A 25,611-nucleotide genomic window follows, 5' to 3' on the forward strand; every position below is an offset into this window, starting at 1 on the left:
CTGGGTTGCCCTCGAGAGAATGTTCGCCTCTCACTCTTCCGCTCACGCCATACAAACTCGACAATTTTTGGCCTCCACCAAGAAAGGTAACTTGTCAATTTTCGATTACTTTCAAAAAATGAAATCTTTTTCGAACAACTTGGCTGCCATCGGGCAACCCCTTCAAAACCATGAGTTTACAACTTACCTTCTTGGTGGTCTCGATAATTCGTATGATGTTATTGTTACGTCCATTTCTACTCAAATTGACAAAATGACTTCTGAAGATATGTTTAACCATCTTCTTGCATTTGAGCTACGCCTTGAGCAGCAACAAGCTGTCATTGACACCACTGTAGGCTCGGTGAACATGGCCACACAGACTGATTCCAAGTCACGTGGTGGACGACATCCACCACAACAACGTTCTTCTCACAACCAGTACCATGGTTCTAACTCCAACAACAGAGGCAGGGGACGTGGCAACAGAGGAAGAGGTACTCCACCTACAAACTACTCCTCCAACCCGAGACCCCAATGCCAAGTCTGTGGAAAAAATGGTCACATAGCCATCCAATGTTATTACAGGTTCAATCATGCCTATCAAGGCACTCCTCCTAATATGGCGGCTTATGTAGCATCTCCCTTACCGCAAAATGATACCAACTGGTATCCGGATACTGGTTCAACAAACCATCTTACCAACGACTTCAGCAACTTATCAATGCATTCCGAACCTTATCTTGGCAATGACCAGATTCATGTCAGCGACGGGGCAGGTTTACCTATAAAACACATTGGTTCCACTACTCTTTCGACCTCAACAAATTCTTTTATTTTAAATAAGTTGTTGCATGTACCTCAAATTAAGAAGAATTTAATTTCTATGAGCCAATTTACGAGTGACAATAATGTTTATCTTGAATTTCACTCTTCTTCTTTTTTGGTGAAGGATGAGGCCACGGGGAAAGTTCTTCTGCACGGCAAACCTAAAGATGGCCTCTACATTTTTCCGACCTCCATGCCACCAACAAATCATCCTCAAACATACCTCTCTCAACGGGCGCCTCTTGATGTCTGGCATTGTCAGATGGGCCATCCTTCCTATCAAACTGTTTGCCATCTTATTTCCAAATTCTCTTTACCTACTTCATCTAATAAAATTCCGGCTGTTTGTACAGCTTGTCAACAAGGAAAAAGCCATCGCCTTCCCTTTTCCAGTTCTCAATCCATTTCTCATCACCCTCTTGAATTAATTTTTTTAGATGTTTGGGGTCCATCTCCTATCATGTCAACCAATGGAAATAAATATTATATTTCGTTTGTTGATCATTTTAGCAAATTTACATGGTTATTTCCAATTCCACACAAATCTAATGTCATGCAAATTTTTTGCTCTTTCCAAAAACTTGTTGAGCGTCAATTTAATTGCAAGATAAAATCGGTGCAAACTAATTGGTGCTTCACACCTATTTTGCAAATATTGGCATTCAACACCGAATCACTTGCCCTCATACGTCCCAACAAAATGGGTCCATTGAACGGAAACATCGTCACGTCGTTGAAACGGGCCTCTCACTCTTATCTCATAGCCATGTTCCTCACACCTATTGGGATGACGCTTTTCTCACGGCCACTTATCTCATTAATTGCCTTCCTACCACTCCTCTCGGTATTTCACCGTTTGAAAAACTTTACAAACATGTTCCTAATTTTTCATCTTTAAAAATTTTTGGGTGTGCTTGTTTCCCATTTCTTCGCCCGTTCAATCGCCACAAACTTGATTTTAGATCAAAACGTTGCGTCTTTATTGGCTATAGCAACTCTCACCACGGATTTAAGTGCCTTGATACGTCAAATGGTAAGGTCTTTATTTCTCGGCATGTGATATTCGACGAAGGGTCCTTCCCCTTTGCAAGCCCAGACGTACACCCCACTCAGCCTCAATCAAGCCCACGTACAACTCTCCCGTTTCTTCTATTAAACGACATTCCTCCTTCAAACAACCCATCCCAAGCCACCAACTCATTCAATCCAACGACACCGTTTCCCAATACTCACTCCGTGTCGTCTCCTTCTTCAAACACTTCACCACCTGAAATACCTTCTTCTTCTCCCCCCAACGTCTCTGCACCTACCACCCAACCACCCGAACAACCAGCTGCTGCCGAAGAACTCCCTCAGCACCATCCTCATCAAATGGTGACACGTTCTCGGAATAATATTGTCAAACCAAAGTAGCATACCGATGGAACCGTTCGGTATCCTCTGCCACAAACTTTTCTTGTTACAGGTACTGTTCCAGAATCTCCAACTTGCTATACAGAAGCTTCCAAGCACAGTGAATGGCGTGCAGCCATGGATGAAGAGTTCACTGCGTTAATGAGGAATGGAACGTGGTCCTTAGTTCCTCCCAAACCTGGTCTCAACGTTGTTGGCTCCATGTGGATTTTCAAATCCAAGTGCAAGTCTGATGGTTCTCTTGAACGGAGGAAGGCGAGACTCATTGCCAAAGGGTATCACTAGCAACAAGGAATTGTTTCGAGGACACGTTCAGCCCCATAGTAAAGCCCACCACCATTCGGATCATACTCAGCTATGCTATCTCCAATCATTGGCCGATTCATCAAATTGATATCAAGAACGCCTTCCTTCATGGCAACTTGACTGAAGAGGTTTACATGCAGCAGCGCCTTGGCTATATTCATCCTAGCTTCCCAAATTACATTTGTCGACTACACAAGGCCTTATACGGACTAAAACAGGCCCCACGAGCCTGGTATCATCGACTTCAAGAGCATCTCCTCTCTCTCAGCTTTGTGAACTCTTCCTCTGATACGTCTCTTTTCCTTTGCAGACAGGGTCCTACTTCTTTATTTCTCCTAATATATGTTGACGATATTCTGATCACTGGGTCGAGTCCATTAGCCATTACACAGCTGATCACCAATCTGAGTCACGAATTTGCCGTCAAGGACATCGGCCACCTAAAATATTTTCTGGGCATGGAAGCACATCAACTACCTGAAGGACTACTCCTCTCACAAAGTCAGTACATCTACAATATTCTCAAACGGACCAAAATGCTGGATGCCAAACCCGTTTCTTCTCCAATGTCCTCTTCTCAGCGTTTGTCACTTTTTTCGAGTGCCACTTATTCAGATCCTTCTCATTACCGAAGTGTAGTAGGGGCGCTACAATATCTTTCACTAACTTGGCCAGATATCGCATTCGTAGTTAATAAAGCCTGCCAATTCATGCACAAGCCTACTGAAGAACACTGGACAGCAGTCAAACGGATCCTTCGATATCTAAAGTTTTCAATCAGTTTTGGACTCCTAATTCAACCAAGCAAATCGTCACAGCTATCTCTCTATTCCGATGCCGACTGGGCGGGTTGCCCGGATGATCGAAAGTCCACCTCGGGTTTTTGCATCTATTTTGGTGACAACTTAGTCTCATGGAGCTATAAGAAACAGCCAACCGTGGCACGCTCAAGCACTAAAGCCGAGTACCGTGCGGTTGCACATGCCACCGCTGAGTCACTTTGGGTACAATCGTTGATGCGTGAAATTGGTATTGTTTTAGACCAATGTCCGATCCTCTGGTGTGACAACATTGGTGCCACGTATCTCAAGGCAAATCCCGTGTTTCATGCGCGAACTAAACACGTCGAGATAGACTACCATTTTGTCCGGGAAAAAGTTCAGCAAAAAACTCTGGACGTTCGCTTCATCTCAAGCAAAGACCAGCTCGCTGATGGCCTCACCAAACCAATCGTCTTAGCACGATTTGCCTTCTTAAGAGACAAGCTCAACGTGCATTCATCCCTGCTGAACTTGAAGGGGCCTATTATGGAAATAAACACTGCAACAGATCACGGCAAATCAAGTATACCTGCACCTTGATTCCAGGAGTCCTCAACGGCTACAAAATTATTTTCCTTCCATGTATATCTCACTAATACATTTCCTTTTTTATAGTTTCCTGTAAATCTGTTTCTACAGCTGTAAACAAATCCTCACTGATTGTATAGCTACTGATATAAATAAACATGATCTCTCGCTGCACAAGACACGAGAGTTTCCAGCATTCTTGTTCTATTCTTTCAAAGCACATGAAAAACATTTTCAATCATAGCATAAAAAATAAATTTTTTCACAACCCCAAAGTTTAGGATGATGAATTATCCTAGTGGATCTCCTCTATCTATTCTAGAGTGAGTAAAAATGGAGTGATTGCCTTAGGTTGACAAAGAACTGTCAATAGGCTTCGAATAGATTCTTTTTAAAGAATATCAAAGTAAAGTCGTTTATGGCACCTAAGACTAGTAGGTGCATACATTATGTTGTTATATTATGTTAAGATGAAACATTATGTTACCAATGTATTGAGAATGAGTCTGCAAAAAAACTTGATGTCAACATGAGTTGTACTACGATCACCAACAAGTACTCACAATGCATATAGTGGAGCTGTGACGATACCATATGTTATGTTATTGTTAATGATGGCTTTAATAATGATGAAAAGTTATGTTTTTGAAAAGACAAAGTGAAAAATGTTCTCTATAAGAAAATATGCATCGAAGTTTTTCTAGAAAATGTTGAGGAATCTCGATGGGAGATAAATACAGAGTTTTCTATCATGCATCTCTTGTTTATCAGTAATCATGCATATCTTATCTCTGTGCAAGTTGGTTGTTTAACTTACTAAGATTTCAAGTAAATCTCACCCTTGTGGACCCACTATAATTCTCCCAAAATGTAGAAGTTGTGCCAAGACCAACTTATGACCAATAGAATTTACCACTGGCTTCAGATGGTTGAGGATGAGCTTGATCTGGAGAAGAGGCTGGAGCTGATATTAACATTCATATCATTGACTCTATATACTAGAGAGCGAATGAGAGAGTTGATCTAATTATGTAGTTTTCAGTATTATGGAGATTCTGTCTCCCACTTTACGTTGAACTTATGTGGACCTCTTAAGTGAGGAAGTACCTATTTATGCTTTATTAATCATTAGGATATTTAGTTCATTCTGGCATTAATTATTTTTGTCACACTTAATTCCGCTGCGATTATAGCATATTGCTAGTTGCATACTAGAATACATTTCATATTAACTTTCATGAACGAGAGTGTATAACCATGTGTTGTATGTCCCGATACTCCAAGTCTTCATTTCATCATAAGAAAAGGTTGAGGGTGTAAACATAAATAGCTCTTGCTCAACTGATAGATGATTTTAACCAGTATATGCCACCAACTATTCGTTAATTGCTTGGAGATGTAATATTATAATCATACCATTTTCAATGATTTTTAAATATATCCAAATGAAAATTTTGCATGGCTCGCCATATTGCAAAACAAAATAGCAAACAGATGGGTTAGTCCTATTTCCAGCCACGACGACATGGTAAAAAGTATGACAACTTACCTATCAAATTCTTGCAAGTAATAAATTATTGTCCATAATTTCCAAGCCCGAGAGAGAGAGAGAGAGAGAGAGAGAGAGAGAGAGAGAGTGGGAGAGGTTCTCATATAAGAAGGTGTCGTTGAACGGTGGGTGAAGCCGTTGTAGGCACAACACAATTTTCCTCGTAGTCCAAGTCCAGGCGCAATGGCAGGGGAAGAGGGTGGGTAAAGGTATCATTATCCTAAATTTATTTATGTTCCGTTCTGCTCGCCACTCCCTGAAGCCAAGAACGGGGTAATTGAGAAGGCGCAAGTGTTGTGTGTGTGAGCGAGATGGAGACTAAAAAGTCACAACGGACCACTTGTGTTGTTTGTCTCTTCTCAAATTTTTTCCAAAATAATAGGCGTATGGTCAAGGTTAATCGGGTTTGAATCAGCTTAAACAAATTTATAAACTTGATTAATAATCATGTCATTTTTGGGTCAACCCATATAGCATGCAAGTTAACGAAGGGCGTATCAAATAAACAGGTTAGTCCAGTCTACTGTAGGTTATATGGGCCCAAGTTGACTGTAATGAAATGACAAAGTTTCACCTTACATTAAGTTTGATGATCAATTGGGTTTCAAAAAATAAAAGGTATGGAAAACTCGATGAGTAATGTTATTCATCATCTCAATTTTTATCATCATCTCATTATTTCATAATGTAGCATTAGATGATTGGAGACTATTTATTATATTTTATTTATAAACCTATCATCTAATGTCATATTAAGAAATGATGAGAGGATAATGAGAAAATAGATAATGAATAAATTTTTTCTTTTTGTATTTATAAAATAAATATTACTCCATCATCTCATCATTACAACTCATCATCTCAACAATGTCATCTCAACTTATCTCATCATTATAACTTTTTTAAATCTCTAAATCTCCATATAATATAAAATAAGCAATTCAATTTTTTCAAATCTCAAAATAAAAATAATATTAATAAAATATATTTTAATAATATTTTATTTAATTTTTAATTTTAATCTCAACTCATCATATCAATAAAAACAAAGAGAATTTTGGAGGACGAGGACAACTAAACTAAATTCATATGTTATTTGAAAAAAAAAAAAAAAAAAGACGGTCAAGACAAAGGGCTCGTTGCCTTTGGAATTGAGCCTTGTTTTCTTGGTTTTGGGTCTTCGGTTAGTTGACTTTTGTAATACAAGCGACGAAGACGAGATCAAATATAGAAACACAGGTTTTCTTATCATTCGGTTTGGATACAAAAGTTAGTTCAATTCATCTCAATTAATTATTATAATTTTTTTAAATTTTTATATAAAATAAAATAAATAATTTAATATTTTCAAATTTTAAAATAATAATAATAATATTTTATTCAACTTTCAACTTTTATCACAACTCATTTAATGTCAAATCATTATTTCCATTAAATCTGCAGTAATTAAAAAAGACTGGGCAAGACTTGTTTTTTCCTCTTGAAATAAAAATACAATTTTTGCTTATAATTTTCAGGACCATAAAGGAATACGAATACGAGTAGCATTATGGAAAGTGCAACAACCCTTATTTCTCAATTTTCGTCACAAATTCCACTACATCATTCTACATAATGGTGCAAAATAAAGAAACTGTTTACAATGCAACAAGGTTTCCATTGGTATAGAACTTGAATTAAACTGTTTACACTGACTCAGTAATTAACTATCAACATCTCTCACAGACTTCTCCAAGTACCAAAAATAAGTAGCCTAATCCTCTTCTGAGTCAGGCACAGCAATGAGCATCACCTTGGAAGCTTATTGGCATTTATACTGACGGCTTTAGTAACCACTTTTGGCAGCTCTGAGGTATGGTAGTGTTAAAAAATGGGAGGGAGGGACATTATATACTGTAATATGTATCAAAACTATAGAGAAAGTAACTCCGAGTCTATTCATGATGAACCTTGAGGCCTCAGATAAGATCACCCAAGTTATATGACCACAAAAGAATAACCCGGCCTAGTTTGCTCAAAGCTACTGCAATCAGCATTTTTGTGAAGGCTTTGGTGTCCACATGCGAACAAACCAACCACCTTCTCCTCTTTTCAAGTCCATAATCCTTTTCTTATTCTTGGCTTCTGGGTCTGAAGAAGTTTCCTCCAATGCTAGACTCTTTAGGGGTAGTTCAGGGCTTCCAGTCTCCATTGATGTCTCAACAATCCGATTCACCCTTTCCAGCACCTCACTCATTTTTGGGCGATTCTTCCGGTGTCTGACCAAACACCGGTTGGCTACAATTGCAAGCTTTTGTGCCGACTTTAGGGGATATTTCCCTTTGAGCCTTGGATCTAGTATTAGGTGGAATTTTTTCGTATCTGATAGGAATGGCTTTACCCATTCTAGGAGCTTCTGCTCGTCCCTGGGACGATTTCGGTCCAAAGGACGCCTACCAGTGATGAGTTCATACAGGAATACCCCATAGCTCCATACATCACTCTTGGATGTGACACGCCCGGTTTGAATATATTCAGGAGCTGCATATCCCATGGTTCCAACAACCTGATGAAAGTAACCAGTGATCAACAATGTAAATAGATAATTGGTAAGAGCTGAACTATTGGCTGTACTGACAGTCAAAACAAATAGTTAAAAGTTAATTTCTTCTATTTTTCATATTGTTTGAAAGACCTTGTGTCAATTTCTAGAACTAATGAGTTGGATCAGATCAGTTTCTTAATATTACCACTCAAAGCCAAATTCCATCCTCCACACTGGATGGACATCAAATGTAGGCCAAGCACAAGCAACGCTAAAATTATTGGAAATGAATTTTGAAAGACTTTGGGTCAAGTACTTGAACTAAAGGGTTGGATCAGATCAGTTTCTTAATATTACCACTCAAGGCAAATTCCATCCTCCACGCTGGATGGACATCAAATGTAGGCCAAGCACAAGCAACACTAAAATTATTGGAAAAGAATTTTGAAAGACTTTGTGTCAATTACTTGAACTAAAGAGTTGGATCAGATCAGTATCTTAATATTACCACTCAAGGCAAATTCCATCCTCCACACTGGATGGACATCAAATGTAGGCCAAGCACAAGCAACACTAAAATTATTGGAAAAGAACAAACTCCGATGTCCCGCTTGTTAAAACAAATACCAAATAAAATGGTGTGTGCGTGTAATTTTAATTATACCACAGCACAATTAATTCATTAGTTTGCAATCCAACAAATAGATTAATCCAATATCTAAGGGGTATCCAGATACCTCACAAAGTTTAATCTCCCAAATTATTACAAAATTTCCATAATTTTACATGACCATGTATCGAAATCCAACAAATCCAGGAAATGACGTTTCTTGGAGGTGGTAATAATCAGATATGAGTAAGAAAGTTTCATAAGTTACAATGTCTCTAAGTAATTTTCAAGCTAAAAATTAGGATGATGTATGGTTTTAATCATCAAGGCAGGGAGCACGTGTAATATTATCAGAAATTCATACATTAAAAAGCATGTAAAACAGCCAACATAGTTTTATTTGAATATCACAGAAATGAAACTAAAAAAATTTGGATAGATTTATCTGGTAAATGACAAGAAATTGATACATTTTAGGTCTCACTTGCATACACACACACACACACACACACACACACATTTAAAGTTGGTTCAGAGTCATTCGATCTTTTTGTATGATCATACCGCTGTTGAGACATGGGTTAATCCTTCTGGAGGACCCAACCTAGCCAATCCAAAGTCTGATAGCTTCGCATTCCAATGCTCGTCCAGAAGGACATTAGACGATTTGAAATCCCTGAAAATGATCTAGAACATAACAGACAAGCATAATTACCAACCCCAAAATTGTTCATGATTCCCACCCCCTTTCTAAAAAAATAGAACTTCAGTGGAGAGATCATATAAACAAAAGAAACACTAGCTTCAATATAACCTCATTACCCAGGAAGTTTTGATGCATTAGGATAGGCATACTAACAAAAGCTAATATATATAATCAAATGGAAACTAAAATTTGACATATACCTGAAAATCCATTTCTTCATGTAGGTATGTCAAGCCACGAGCAGCATCTTGGGCTATTCTTAATCTCATGGCCCATGTAAGAGGTGTCTCTGACCGAGTGGATAAATGGTTTTCAACACTTCTGTTAGGCATATATTCATATACCAGAAGCCGCTGGATTCCTCTTTCATCATCCTCTGCACAGTGGCCCACCAGTTTCACAAGATTAGGATGCTCAACAATCCCAAGAACATTAACTTCTGTCACCCATTCCTTGTGCCCCTGCCAAAAAGAGTAGATCCTTGAGACTTATAGTTAGTCAGAAAATCTTTTTGGTAAATGTAAATAAGGTTTACTTGATGAAATTCAGTAATTTGAACCACCACCAACGGAAGAAGAACAAATTTGTCAAGGATTGGGAGAAAAATATGCAGTTGGCAAATATTTGCTACTGAAAAACAGAAGAGTGATGTAATGACCTGGTATGAAAGTGACTCAAAAGATGGACATATTTTCAATATATTTCATATTTGCTCAAGTTGAATGAAATTCCTGGGAGTGGCCAGTGCCACAGGCTGCCACACCACGGCACATGAATTACCGCACTAAATAAAAAGAGATTTAAGTTATTTCTGGTGAACATGTCATATATGCAGCTAAATATTAAAGTACCAGACAAACATGTAGATCGCCTCAATGAGCGGATCTATGAAAACAGTTGAACTTATGCAGCAACTTATGTATAACTCCATGAATACACACACCACATGAATTTTTACTAAGATACTACAAGATATTAATAACACAAATTCTAGGATGGTTATCGATGCCAAAAGGATTAAAGGAATCCTCTGAAATGAAATCAAATGAAATAACCCGTGCCTGTATTCCCCTTCTACCGAGCTGTTTCACTGCAACTTCAATCTTTTCAGATGGATCTTCTGCACTCCTGATGAACCCTTTATAAACACACCCAAACCCACCCTCTCCAAGCATAACAGAACGGCTGAAATTTTTGGTGGCAGACTTCAGCTCAGACACTGTAAACACTCTGAGGTTGCTGGGCCTTTGGGCCAAACTAGGATATGAGTTCCTCCTTACGGATTCTGTACTAATGGCTGAGATATTCAGAGAATTTAATTCAGATCCAGCTCTCTTTACTTCGCCCTCAGTAAAAGTTGAATTGGTGGACTGCATTGATTGTGTGCTATTCGGTTTATCCTTTTTGTCTCCATTGAAAAATGGGAAACACTTCATTGCTCCAAAACAATGAAAACGATGATACAATTCACTGCAGGACCATAAGAAAAGGGAGCCTCAGTGTCGATAGATACTTCATTAAGTTTAGATCTCCTCCGATCAAGCAAGTTTAAAACATGCTTAAACAAACGCATTACAAATCGAAATTAGAGAATTAGAGAAAAGTTCAAACGACAGCTTAAATGCATAAAGACTGCCCAGCACCCTCCTCAACTTTAGGACCACCAATCAAGTTCTAACCTACTTAAGTCGCAAACACTCCGCGTTAAATTATACAACAACTAGAATCACGTTTTATCATAAAATAAAAGAGGAATATTTAAGTAGAAAGACATAGCGAAGAAGCCCACTTTATCTTAACTGTTATTTTGCGTCTTATATTTAAGGAAAAAAATCTCAACTGCCAAGTTTCGAAAGACGAGAATCCAAGGAAAATAAAAGGTAAGAAAATATATTCCAAATTTTTTCCAATTCAAGAAGCTTGAAACCAAATTATGTTAGTATCTCACCTTCCAAACAAAATCAAAGTTACCAATAAAACCCACCGCACGCTTTGATTTCGGCAGGCGACCTACTCTAATAGAAGAAATAATAAACTCCAAACATTTTTCTAGAATTGGTGTTCCTCTCAGACACACGAAGAGGAACAAAAATCCAAATTGTGGTTCATCCCAAGCTTCCTAAGTTCTTGCAGTTGAAATTGGACAAGACAATAACTAAAAGTAGATGTATTAATTACAAAGGATTTCTCTGAGTACTTACCTTTAATTTATCAATCAACTGTCGGAACCCACGAACTTAGCTCCTAAACTTCAGCAGATTCCAATTTCTTGGATATTCTCAGAGAAACCCAACAAAAAGCCATCACAGGAAGGGGCATTCAGATATTCATTCAATAGAATCAATACAAGTCTTCACACGGCAGCTTCAGGTCAGCTGACCAACCAAAACCCAAATCTCCATCGTAAAATTGTATCATATTACACGTATCAAATGTTCTATAATTAGACCGTTCCAGATCCAAGTCCAGGTATGAATGGACTATGGAGTCTTGCAGAGAGAGAGAGAGAGAGAGGAAGAAAACTGATTGCTTGAGCAATGTTACAAGTCACAAAGTCAAGGTCGTCTAGAAGGAATTTTGGATCCCTTAAACTAGTTCTCTACATTCTAGTTCTTACGTCGAATTTTTCGCGAAGCCCAACATCACCCTTCCGTGTCTGTAGGTTCCTTTCTTTTCTTATTTATTTTTATTTTAAAGTATCATATAATTAAAAAATAATTTATTATTCTCTTTTCATTTGCCAGCCAATTATTTGATACAACGTAAAAAATAATAAGAATTGGGTTGTATTTATATATACGATGGGATAAAATGAAATAATTTTAAATAAAAAGTAAAAATTAAATAAAATAATATTTTTTTAATATTATTATTATTTTAAAATTTAAAAAAATTAAATTTTTTATTATATTTTATATAAAAATTTAAAAAAATTATATTATGATAAGATGAAATACTTTTCGAATCTATACTACCTAAATGAAAGGACAATAAATCCGACTTTTCATGTATTAATAAAATAGAACGAATAACTTGAATAGGGATGAAAATCCCATCAAACATAAACTTCGTTTGGGACTTTACGAAGGAATTGAACCGAATGGAACAAAATGGAAATGAGTATAACGAATGGTATTGATGGATTTTTTTTTTTTTTTTATGTTTTAAAAGAATGGAAAATGGAATGTAAATAACTTTATTAAAAAGTATATAATAAAAATGAATAAATATGGTTATTGTATTACAGTAATACTATTACGTTGTTTTCTTAAAAGGATTGGTCGCCACGCTTCCCCTCTGTTTTTTGAATAAAAGCAAGAGCCCCTTGATCGATGATTTTGATACGGTTCAACTTACAAACTATAAATCCACGGTTGCAAGTCGTTGCGGATTGGGCAGCACTAGACTTTGTTGCTCTGGACTGATAGTCAACTCATTTTCTCTTTAACTATAGGATTTGATTCTACACAATAATTAGGTTAAATTTCAATTAATATTTATGGACTAAAATGAACCCAAACCCTAATGGCCAAAGCCAATTTGTCTATAAACTCCCATGCACCTCCACCTTCCACTAAGATTTATGCCTCAATAGAGCTCTCTCTCAACCGAGTTACATCTCTACAGTCATATCCACGTTAAAATTCTTAAACCAACAGTATATAAACCCAACTTCTCCCTTGTGAAAATCCAAGCCAAGAGCAAGTCGAATCTCACTTTTCTCACATTGCCTATAAGTTTCTCCCACCACATAGATTTTTCTTCTTCCACGACAAAAACCATAACCACCAGCAAGCATCAAGCCACAACACTGTCGATCGCTCCATACCTTCTCACAGCAATTAAACAACATCCCACGTCCACTACACCATCTCTTTGTTCCTCCACTGCTGGCCCCATAGACCCGCCCTACGTGGCCAACGGAAAGCAGCCCACATCTCTTTCCTCAGCCACTATTACAACATCCTTCATTTGCTTAGCCACCTTGCACCACCCAACCCAAACACAAGCACTATCCACCCACTATAAATCATCGAGAGCCTCTTTATGGCAACCACAAAACAAAGCAAAGTGATACACCCCTTCTTGTCGAAGCAACCCATTGCAAGCAACGTCCTACCACCAGGAGCCATCCTTCACCTACCAAGCACCTTGTTGTAGTACCTAGCTTTTTTCAATAAAGCATAACCCGCGTACCAATTTGAAGATATTATTACAATATTACCCTTGACTTCTAAATCATAGCAAAAAGTGATTTCTTTTAGATTTAGGCTTAATTTCACGTTACTATCTACGAGACGAGATTTTGTTATTAACGTTATAAGGTAAGTAGCTTAATCATAAATTAGAGTTAGAGGTGAAGGTTTAAATTGAAAAATTGGTACGAATAGAATCAGTTGGTCCAGTTTTGAACTGATTCGGTCAAAGACCTATTCCATGATTCCATAAAATAGATAGAATCGGTCTGGTTCCAATTCTAGGATTTTCAGGACTGAACTAGACCGGTTCTTGTTTATATATATAATTAATTTTTAATATTATATAAAATATTATATCTAGAATTTTTATATATAATTATATATGAAATAATTTTTTATTATAATTTATAACATAAAATTATAATACTAAACATGAACATTTATTTGATCATATGTTATTAATATAATATATATATATATATATATTAATTACATTTTTAGGCCTAATAAATTCTCAACATATTCTTTTGAATCCTTTTAATAAAGACATAATACCTTAGTAATACTAATATATATTAGTATAGTAATTACATTTCGCTTTAATTAATTGGTATACATTAGTATACTAATGTATATTAATACTAATACTATCTTAAATCACTATAACTTATTAATATTAAATCACCTTTATATAGTAATATTAATACTAGTACTATATTAATATTAATACTATACTAGTACTATACTATAGTAGTACTTAGTGATTTAATATTAATACTAGCATTATATTAAATCACTTTATATGGTAATACTAATACTATATTAAATCACTATAAGTTATAATAATATAGTTATATTAAAACGAAAAAATTGGACCAAACCGGATCAAAACCAATAAAATCGAAAATACCGGTTTAGAAAAGTAATCAGTGCAGAATTGGTTCTTAAAAATATAAAACCAAAGTAACCAATTCGGTTCTAAAAATTGTACAAAACCGGACCGATTATACCCCTAATCAGGATTAGTATACGTTATTTAGCTAGTTATATATATTATTAATAAAGTCAGTTCTTTAAAAGTCAATGTTTATATATTGCACATGTCATGATATTTGTAAGCACGTCATTTATCATAATTCATGATCATGCTTCATTTTACATATTATAGTTATATATGTATTATGTATCTCATATATCTCACATTACATAAGACAAGTACTAAGCATTTATAAGATTAAGCATAAGATACAAGTTAAGATTAATTAGATGGACATTCAGATGCATGGTATCAATGCAGTCAGGGTGGATATACAAACCACGAACTCAAGCTTGATCCACCATAGGTGGTACTATCAGATCAAATTAGCGATCCTTGTGGCCATAGGATATGGGACAATACACAACCTTGTACACAGGGTTAAGTGTATTGGCCAATCAGATTATTCATATCAGTCAAATAATTTAGATTAGTCAGATAAATCAGAAAAGTCAAGATACAAGAAATATCTTCAAGTCATACATGTCATAAGCATATATATGAACAGTCATGATTTTAAATTCTCAACATTAAATATTTTATAAAAAAAATCTTATGTTTATTACTAAATATTCAACTTATTTTAGTTTGTTTTATATTTTAAACTACCCCAAATTAGAATATTTATGAAAATAGAGCTGTAGAATGGGACTTGGCCTAAGGAGGCGAGGCCTAGATCATGCACAAAACTTTTGAATTATGATTTTTATAATAATAAAGTTTGAGAAAATTCTAATAAGCATTTTCGCATAGTCTCTTTTATAGATTCAGTATTTTTAATAAAGAATGATTGTATTTATTATAAAGAATCTTTGTACCTAACCCTTATTTTAGAATAAAAGAAAACAAATTTTAAAGTCAAGATCAATAGTAGCATATTGCTTCTCCAAGATTTCAAAAGTAACTTCATTCTTAACCGTGGAAGAACGGAGTGTTACAAGTTATGATATTTCATATGGCAATGGGTCACTTTTTCAGCTTGTTTTGCAACTATTAGGCCGTAACAACTCTTATTTTTAAGAAAAGTTGTAAGCCAGATGAATCTGATATGATAGATTGAATCGATCAAAGTTTCGCTCGCTTCTGCTTGGGGAGGGGGGGGCTCAAAAAACTATACCGATGTGTGGAGGTCATGCACCAGCCATGGCGGAGAGAGGACTTGGGAAGCAATCTTAGAAAATATAAGCACATTCTTACCAAAATAATTTTTTAAAGGCTAAAAAGTATTATTAATTATTTTAATAAAAATTTTAAAAATACATTACAAATAGATTAATATGTAATGCGTTATCATGAAAAATAAAATAGTGAATATGATAAATTAAAGGCCAATTATAAACTAAGACATAAATCGAAACATAAAAGTAATAATTGCATTTTGTGGAATGAAAATATCATTACTACCATGATTTATTTTTATGAATTACTATGAAAAATAATATGAAGATAATTGTTATTTTTCCAAATTATAATATATGCAAAAAGTAATATTATTTTCAAATCTAAGAAAGAAATATAAAAAAATCCCAAGTCGTTGATTTGTTCTACAAAAGGTCAATAAACTAAAATTTCCAATTAAGACTATTTACAAGATATTAATATTTCATTATTATAATTATTATTATTATTATTATATTCTAATTAATATTATAATAACAAAAAAATTAATTGTATTTTTAATGTCGAATGAAAGCAAAAACTTAATTGTGCAAAGGGAATGATTTGAACTCAAATATAAATCATTATTCATGAGGCTATAGTCTCTTTTACTGTACAATACATTTCTAGTGGTTAACAAAAAAAAAGAGAGAGAGAGAGAGAGAGAGGCTAGATATCGGGCTCTCTTTTGGCAGGATCCTGAGATTCGATCATTTGTTGCAAGCCTTGCTGCCTTGGCAGCATCCTACTTCTAACTTTCTAAGTAACGATTCTAGGCATGAGTTATATTGAACTTATGTACCCGAGATTTTTTAACCGGGTGGATACCCGAGTAAAACCGGTTCCAGTTGGGGTGGGTATCCAATTTTTGAACTGAATACTCGGATTGTAACCAAGATTCGGTTTTAATTCTCTTTTTTTTTTTTTTAATTCTAGTTTTTGTACATTTTGCATGTAAAAAGACAACGTCGTTTTGAAACAAAAATTATGTTTTATAAAAAATATTAAGGTTATGGATAACTAAGGCATCGTTCAACCCACCCAACTCCAATCAAGATGAATACCTGTCTAGATTTATCTAGATTTTTAGGTTTCAGACTGGACCAGAAAAAAATCCAATCCTAATGCACACTCCTAGTCGACATATGGTATCAAATTTAAGTTCAAACCTTTACTTATCTACGCCATCAAAATTAATTAAAGAGTAATTTTATATATAGTCATAAAATGTGCAAGTATCGTATAGTTTTTTTAAAAAAGAGTGAGATCTATTATTAAAAATTTAATTTTTTTTCATATGAGTCACATATTTATTTATTTTTTTAAAAGTAATTCTGTGACTTTTACGCATTTATGATTGTAACTATCATTTCTCTTAATTAAATATCCTATTTGTTAGGTCCACTAATTGAGGATGAGTATGATTCACATGTAAAGAAGAATGTTAAAAATATAAATAAAAAGATTTACTTATTTCCATTCATTTAAATTTTTAAGATAAATAATAAATTCACATACATATTTACGTATATGTCAGATATAAATATAATTATAAGTACAAATTGGGATATTGTATTAGTATAATTTTGATACTAGACTAATAATCAATAAAGATTGCAATTTTGATTCATTTAATTTATTATCTCCTCTTTTGTTGGTTTATTTTATATATTATTTTTAAATTGAGGAAATAAGAAACAAACAAACATATTTATTCGAGCCGAGTCAATTAAGCACTGTACTTGATAACAACTCGCGCAAGTCTCAAGTCGAGTTCGAGCTTGATTTTCTACCATTCGTTCTTAGCTCAAACTGAAGTCCAGAGCCCGATACGACGAAATGTTTCAAGAAAGAAATGGAACGAAAATTTTGTGAATAATAATAAATAATTTATAAATAATTATAAAATATTTTAAGTTAAGTATTTATTAAATTTTAGAAAAGGATGGAGAAAATATTAAATAAAAAATTTTATAAAATTAAAATATTGTTAGAATATAATTTTTTTAATATATATATTTTTATTTTAAAAAGTTAAATTATTTTTTATTTAGAAGTTTGGAAAAATTGTAATAGTTAATTTAAAAATGTTGTAATGATTATTTTGAAAATATTTGTATTTTAGTAATGTTAGGATTGGTTTGGATACCTAAACCTAAATTATCTCATTTCATCTCATCATTATAATTTTTACAAATTTACACATAAACTATAATAAATAATTCAAAATTTTCAAATTATAAAATAAAATTAATATTAAAAATTATATTATAATAATATTTTATTTAACTTTTAATAAAATATTTTATCTCATCTCATCTAAATTGTGTAACCAAACGAGACCTGAATAAAATAAAATGAAAATTATTTTGAAATATCCCCTTATACCAGTCATGCATGAGTCAAAGTTTTGCCATATTTGAGCCGAACCAAATGGAGAAAAACTTAGGGCCAGATGGGTGTGAAAATATATTTTCCACCAGCCAATAAGAAATTGACACGTAGGCTCCTTATTATTCACTGAGTTGCACCCGCACGTATAAGAAAGACCCTCAAAGTTCCTTTGTATCCCATCTTCAATCTCCTTCTCCCTCTCCCGCTCAGCCCCTCTTTTCTCTCCCTCCCGTCGTCTCATTGGCCAATATCCATCCCATATCGCACTCCGAATCTTTCATCAACTCCTTGATTCAAATATCTTCCCCTTCAATGCTATTATAATAGTCTTGGCTGAAGAGGGTCTTTTGTCCACTGCCATCTCCATCTTCAAAACCTTAATACAATGTTCCCTTTCGCCTAACGACTTCACCTTTCGTATCCTACTCAAGGCGTGCTTTTGGTCCCGTAATGACCTTTATGTCAAACAAATTCATACTTATGTTGTGAAGTTGGGGTTTCTTGGGGATTCCTTTATGTGCAATGGCCTTCTTGCAGTTTATGCGACAGGAATTAAAGATTTAGGTGCAGCTCGTAAGGTGTTTGATGAATTGCTGAATAGGAGTGTGATTTGTTGTTGGACTTCGTTGTTGGCTGGGTATGCTCAGTCAGGCTAGACTAAGGAGGTTCTATGGTTTAACCTTACGATGGTTTAGCTGAACTTGCAGCCAAAAAATGACACTTTGGTCAGTATTTTATCCACATGTTTAAACCTTGAGATTGTAGAAATTGAGAAATAGGTGTCATCTATTGCAGAAATTGACAAAATGATTTATTTCAAGAATTCCGCTCGTGAGGCTGTCAATACTGTTCTCATGTATTTGTATGGGAAATGGGGGAAGCTTGAGAAGATCGTGGAGGAGTGCGGATGGGAGGGAGAGAAAGGAGCCTCTCTTCGGCGTGGAGGAGTGCAGATGGGCTCGAGATGGCTTCGGGGTGGGTCTGTTTGCGTTGGTCTGTCGATTTGAGAGGGTCCGTCGCAAATGGGAGGGAGAGAACAGAGAGGGGCTGGGCGGAAGAGGAAGAGTGAAGAACAGAGGTAGAGGGAGATTGGAGATGGGATACAGAGGAACTTTGAGGGTCTTTCTCATATGTGCGGGTGCAACTTAGTGAAAAATAAGGAGCCTATGTGTCCGTTTCTTATTGGCTGGTGGGGTATTTTCACACCCATCCGACCCCACGTTTTTCTCCCCCAACTCGCCTAAACTAGGATTGAATATAACCCTACTCATTCTCTCTGACTAGCAAGCAACTCTCGACAGCCACACTTAAAATCAGGAGAGTTTTAAAAACTTTGGGCCATGGGGTTAATATACCTTGGTTAGTGTTTGGAGATTTTAATGAAATACTTGACAATTCTGAAAAATATGGAGGAAGTTTACGAAGTATTACTCAGTTAAGAGAGTTTAGGGAGGTATTGGAAGTATGTGAGCTGAGAGACTTGGGGTTTATTGGGACTCAATTCACTTGGAGCAATCAGAGAGAAGGGGCTGGTTTAATTATGGAGAGATTGGATAGATTTCTTGCTAATTTTTTATGGTGTGATCTATATCCAAATCTTAAAGTTTATCATGGTGTAGCGGCACATTCTGACCACTCTCCTTTGTGGCTAGATACTGAGGGTGTTTTAATTCGGAGAAGGGGGAAGAAATTGTTTCGTTTTGAAGCCATGTTGGTGGGAGAGACAGCATGCTCTTCTATTATTGAAAATGTGTGGAGGCGTGTTGAGGATTCTGTTTCTTTGAGTAGTATTATGAGCTGTATTTCTGCATGTGCAGAGGATTTGGGCGGTTGGAATAAGTCATCCTTTGGTCATGTTCAAAAGAATTAGCCAAGGCTAAGATGAAGCTGCAGAATTTACAGGTTACTGATCCTAATTGTTTGTTCTCAGCTGAGTTAAATAAGGCCCGTGATGAAGTTCATAAGTGGCTAGAAAGGGATGAGTTAATGTGGAAACAGAGGTCTCGTGTTCAGTGGCTTAGGGAGGGAGATTGTAATTCTAAGTACTTTCATTCCAAGGCTTCGGCTCGAAGACGGAAGAATACTATTGTTCAGTTGAAGGATGACTCTGGAAATTGGAAGAATGGGGCTCAGCTGGATGTGTTAATCACTGAATATTTTCAGAATCTTTTTTCAGCAGCGGACCAAGTGGAGATGACGGAGGTTTTATCGCGTGTTGATAGAAAGGTCACAACTGATATGAATGTAGAGCTCTTAAAACCCTTTGTGGCCAAGGAAGTGGAGGACGCTCTCAAACAAATGCACCCCTCAAAAGCACCCGGACCCGATGGTATGTCTCCTATTTTTTTTCCAGAAGTATTGGCATGTGATTGGTAAATCTGTAACTGATGCTTTGCTGTTAGCGCTGAACTCCGGGGATTTTCCTAGTGATTTGAACCATACTTTCCTTACTCTTATTCCTAAAAAGGCATCACCCTCAAAAGTGGCAGATTTTAGACTTATTAGTCTTTGTAATGTGCTCTATAAAATTCTGTCTAAAGTCATTGCAAATAGACTTAAGAAGATCTTACCGGATGTTGTTTCTGATACTCAATGTGCTTTTGTTCTGGGTAGACAAATTTCTGATAATGTGCTTCTTGCTTATGAGATTGTGCATTTCTTGAGAATGAAGAGATATGGAAATAAAGGCTTTATATCTCTTAAATTGGATATGAGTAAAGCATATGATACGATGGAGTGGACGTTTTTAGAAAAATTTATGGAATCCCTTGGTTTTGCTCATAACTTTATAAGTTTGATTATGAAGTGTGTGAAAACAGTTTCCTTCTCAGTGTTAGTAAATGGCAGCCCCAAGGGTCCTATACTTCCAAGTAGGGGGATTAGACAAGGAGATCCTTTATCTCCTTATCTGTTCCTCTTATGTACTGAAGGTCTCATCTCTTTATTGAAAAATTCTGCTGGTGGAGAAGGTGTTAAGGGGGTTCAGATTTGTAGAGGTGCACCTAGAGTGAATCACTTGATATTTGCGGATGATAGTATGATTTTTTGTCAAGCTGATGTTGCCACTAATGATAAGATTCAGATCTTGTTAAGCAAATATGAGAGAGCTTCGGGGCAGTGTATTAACAAAGAAAAGACTTCTATGGTTTTTAGTAAGAATGTTGGTGATGATCTAAAGGCTGATATTATGCAACTTTGGGGAGGGAGTCATACACAGCAATATGAAAAATATTTGAGACTAACCACCTTTAGTTGGGAGATCAAAAAAACAAGCATTCTCTAGTATCAAAAGTAGAGTTTGGCAGAAATTACAGTTGTGGAAGAGTAAGTTATTATCACAGGGGGGTCGGGAGGTACTCATTAAGGCAGTAGCAATGTCTATCCCTACGTATGCTATGAGCTGTTTCTTGCTCCCAAAGTCTCTTTGTAAAGAATTAGAGATGATGATGGCAAAGTTTTGGTGGGGAAATCAGGGGCAAGGGAATAAAATTCACTGGGTAAGTTGGGAGAAACTAAGTAACTCTAAATTTAGAGGAGGGATGGGTTTTAAAGATCTACATCTTTTTAATCTAGCTCTTTTAGCTAAACAAGGTTGGCGGCTTCTTCGGAATGAGGGATCCCTCGTACATCGTGTTTTTAAAGCCAAATATTTCCCCAATACAAGTTTGTTTGATGCCAAGCTTATATGTAATTCATCATATGTGTGGAAGCGTCTTTTGGAAGCTATAACAGATTTGAAGAGAGGGTGTAGGTGGAGAGTGGGAAATGGAAAATCTATTAATGTCTTTAAAGATCCATGGATTCCTGATTATAATTTACCCCTCAATAATTCTGAATTTGATGAAGATTTAAAAGTTCATTCTTTGATTGATAGCAGTACGGGATGGTGGAATATACAAGCCTTAAGAGCTCTATTCAATCCAAATGTGGTTCAGAAAATTCTGCAGCTTAATATTTCTATTCATGTTGAAGATTCTTTATTTTGGGTGCATGAGAAAAATGGAAATTATTCAATTAGAAGTGCCTACTAAATGTTCCAGCAGGGTATCTCAAATGATATGGGGCAGCATTCAAGAGAGATCATGGTTTCAGCTTTTTGGAAATGTTTGTGGCATCTGAAACTCCCTAAAAAAATTAAGATTTTTGCATGGAGGGCATGCCATGAAAAATTACCAACTTTCCAGAATTTAAAACTTAAACATGTGCTTGAGAATGATATTTGTGCTATAAGTTCTAATTGTGTTGAAGATGCTGCTCATGCCTTATTTTTTTGCAATGATGTGAGACAAGTGTGGATGGATTATTGTCCTGAATTAGGGGAGATTGCTTCTGATCTTTCTTTTTGGGATTTGGCAAACTTGGCTCGTGATAGAGGCTCTCATGATGTGTTAGCTACTTTTCTGGTAGTTGCTTGGGGATTATGGAATAGGAGAAACACGTTTATTTATGAAGATGCATCTCTGACTATTAATACTGCTGTTAATAATGCCTTGTCATTAAAACAAGAGTATTCTAAGGTGCAGATTTTTCATGGGTTTGATAAAAGGATCAATCATGTTGTCTATTGGCATCCCCCTCCAATAGGTTATTTGAAATTAAATGTTGATGGTACTACATTTAGTGACTATTTTTCTGCTGGGGTTGGGATTATTTTGAGAGATCATAATGGAGATGTTGTGGTAGCTGCTAGTAAGGTGGAAAGGGAGGTTTCTTCACCTGAATTTATTGAAGCCATTGCTTTGTTGAGAGGTTTACAATTGTGTGCTCAATGAGGGGTACCAAAGATTATCTTAGAATCGGATTCTTTGATTCTTGTTAACTCTTTGAATGAAGGTGCTGAGTATCTAACTGAATTTAATTTTATCTTACAAGATATTCGAAGACTTATGCATGGGTTTGAAGAAGCAAGACTTGAGCATGTTCATCGCTTGGGTAATGGTGCTGCCCATCAATTGGCAAGATATGCTAAGGAAGTTGAAGACATTGTTATGTGGTGGAATTCATGTCCTTTTTTTGTAAGTCAAGCCATTTGGTTTGATAAATACTATTTTTGTAAGGACTCTTTGATATGAATGAATGTTTGACTTGTTATAAAAAAAAAAAAAAAAAAAAAAAAAGCAAGCAACTCTTGAGTGTCCTTAGATCGTTAATATAATAGTTCGAGTGTCCTTACATTGTTTGAGGAATGAGATGAAATAAAAATAAAAATTGATAATATAATAGTAAAATAGTTTGTTAATAGTAATAAAATAGTTTGAATTAAGATGTTTTATCTTATTTTAAAAAATGAGAGAGAAAAGTTGAATAAAAATATTAAGTTAAAATATAGTTAGAATAATATTATTTTTGTTTTAGAATTTAAAAATATTGAATTATTTTTTGTGTTTTGTTTGAAAGTTTGAAAATTTGTAATAATTAGGTAATAATTAGATTAAAAAAATCAAAGATATGAAATTAAAATATGTTTGTGTTTGAGTGATGTTTAAAAATGAATTTATGAAAATTTTTGAAAATGAGATAAAATGATATAGTTTGTATTTCCAAACGAGACCGTAGTCTTTTATGACCATCATCTTTGGTGTCACTATTCATATTTTATATTTCAGATTTTTTAAATTTTTTTGGATTTCAGGGCATCTTTAATTTTTTTTTTTGAAAAGAACCTCATATATTGAATTTACGTGTTAACTGATTTACAAAGTTTATCAAAGTTTACATAGTTCAAAATCTCTTGAGGATGATCCTCCATCCATACTCTCTCTTCATCTACAAGTAAATCAATTTTTGCAAGACCATGCGCAACACTATTACAGACTCTATTAACATGCAAAACTGTCCACTGCCTTCTATTTTTCAAGACAGTCTTCACATCCTCGATCAATTGACCATGTCATTCCCAACATTCTTCTGCATTATTAACCGCATTGACCACAGATACAATAGCTCCCTCCAATTGAACCTTGCTAAAATTCGATTTATCACACAACTTCATGGCCCTCCAAAGAGCATGAATTTATGCTATTACAGAACTGTGGACATTTGATCTGAAACAGCATAAAGAGACTAAAACATCACCATAGCTGTCTCTAATCACCACCCCAATTCCACAACTACTATCATTACTCCTTAAAGCTGCATCCTAGTTTACTTTAACCACATCCCCAACAGGTGGTTTCCAATGAAGAGCCCTACTGCACTGAGTACTTCTTTGTTTTGATTGAGCCTGTTGTTTCTCTTGTGCCTGCTGAAACTTAGTCAAACAAATAACAGCTTGACTAAATACTTCATTAGGCCACTCGAATCTATTTTCAAAGACCTAACCATTTCTTCTCAACCATACCCTTCTCAACACCACAGCCAATATTTTCCATTTGATCTTGAGCCAACCTTGAAGACCACTCAGACCAAAGTTCAAAAAAATCTCTTTCATTACTTGACCATTTCTGCACTGGACTCCTCTCACAAGCCCAAACATCACCTGCTCCAATGCAACTCCACAAAGCATGACAAACTGATTCATCATTTCTCCTGCACGCTGGACATAGAGCTTCTTTGACAACTTTTCTTTTTAACAAATTTTTCTTTGTTGGAAGACAGTTTGTGATAGCCTTCCAAACAAGGATCTTTGTAACCCTTGGTATGTTCAAATTCCATAGCTTCCTTCAGATTTCATCTGCACTTCCTGAAGCCTCCCCACCCTCTTTTCTTTTTTTGTTAACTCTACATGGTAAGCACTTTTTACACTATACAAACCATTTTTTGAGAAGGCCCAAATTTTTTTGTCAGGAAGTCTAGAAAAATTAACAAGTTGCATACAACAGCAGCATCATCTTCATTAAGCACTTGCTTTATAAGTCCCACATTCCATCCTCCACTCTCAACCGATAGTAATTCCTCCACCTTAGCCTCAGCATGTAACATGTGTACAGGAGATTGAATTTTAAAAGTCACAGCCTTTGGAACCCACCTATCTCCCTATATTTTTATACTTTTACCATCCCCTACTCTCTATACCAACCCTTCCCTCAACAAATTCAAAGAATCCCATAGACTTCTTCACATAAATGAAGGTTTGAAACCCAAAGTAGCATGTAACAGATCAGTGTTTCTAAAATACTTATATTTCAATATTACTGCAGCCATCGATTGGGGGTTCATCAATACCCTCCAACACTGTTTTACAAGAAGAGCTTTATTAAAAGCTTCTAACTCTCTGAATCCCAAACCTCCTTCATTCTTTGACAGCCACATCTTAGACCACTTCCTCCACTGAATTCTGTTATCCCTCTGCTTGAAACCCCACTAAAATTTTGCCGTTTGAGCTGCCAATTCATGACATAACTTTCTTGGCAGTTTGAAAACACTCATATAATATGTGGGAATGGCTTGGATAACTAACTGCCTTTAAGATTAACTTTTTTCCTGAGGGGGAAAGAAATTGATTTTTCCAATTACTTAACTTTTTCCAAACTTGATCCTTCACACTGTTAAAAGCTTGATATTTGGATCTACCAACCATTATTGTTAATCCAAGATATTTTTCACAGTTACTCTGTATTC

At 35.5% G+C, this 25,611-nt stretch overlaps 2 protein-coding genes across 2 annotated transcripts; one reads left to right on the top strand and one right to left on the bottom strand.

Moving 5' to 3' along the window:
* Positions 1 to 6,971: 6,971 nt before the first annotated feature.
* On the bottom strand, positions 6,972 to 11,900 carry LOC122279590 (serine/threonine-protein kinase PCRK1-like). Its single transcript, XM_043090297.1, has 5 exons — positions 11,466 to 11,900; positions 10,326 to 10,734; positions 9,465 to 9,725; positions 9,123 to 9,245; positions 6,972 to 7,969 (listed from the first exon to the last, which is right to left on the bottom strand). Exons 2-5 carry the CDS (start codon positions 10,698 to 10,700, stop codon positions 7,454 to 7,456), a joined length of 1,275 nt encoding a protein of 424 aa, XP_042946231.1. The 5' UTR covers positions 10,701 to 10,734; positions 11,466 to 11,900; the 3' UTR covers positions 6,972 to 7,453.
* Positions 11,901 to 21,425: 9,525 nt separating this feature from the next.
* On the top strand, positions 21,426 to 22,082 carry LOC122278627 (uncharacterized mitochondrial protein AtMg00310-like). Its single transcript, XM_043088807.1, has one exon. It carries the CDS (start codon positions 21,426 to 21,428, stop codon positions 22,080 to 22,082), a length of 657 nt encoding a protein of 218 aa, XP_042944741.1.
* The last annotated feature ends 3,529 nt before the right edge of the window (positions 22,083 to 25,611 follow it).

Source organism: Carya illinoinensis, chromosome 10 (assembly GCF_018687715.1).
Source record: "Carya illinoinensis cultivar Pawnee chromosome 10, C.illinoinensisPawnee_v1, whole genome shotgun sequence".
NCBI lineage: Eukaryota > Viridiplantae > Streptophyta > Magnoliopsida > Fagales > Juglandaceae > Carya > Carya illinoinensis.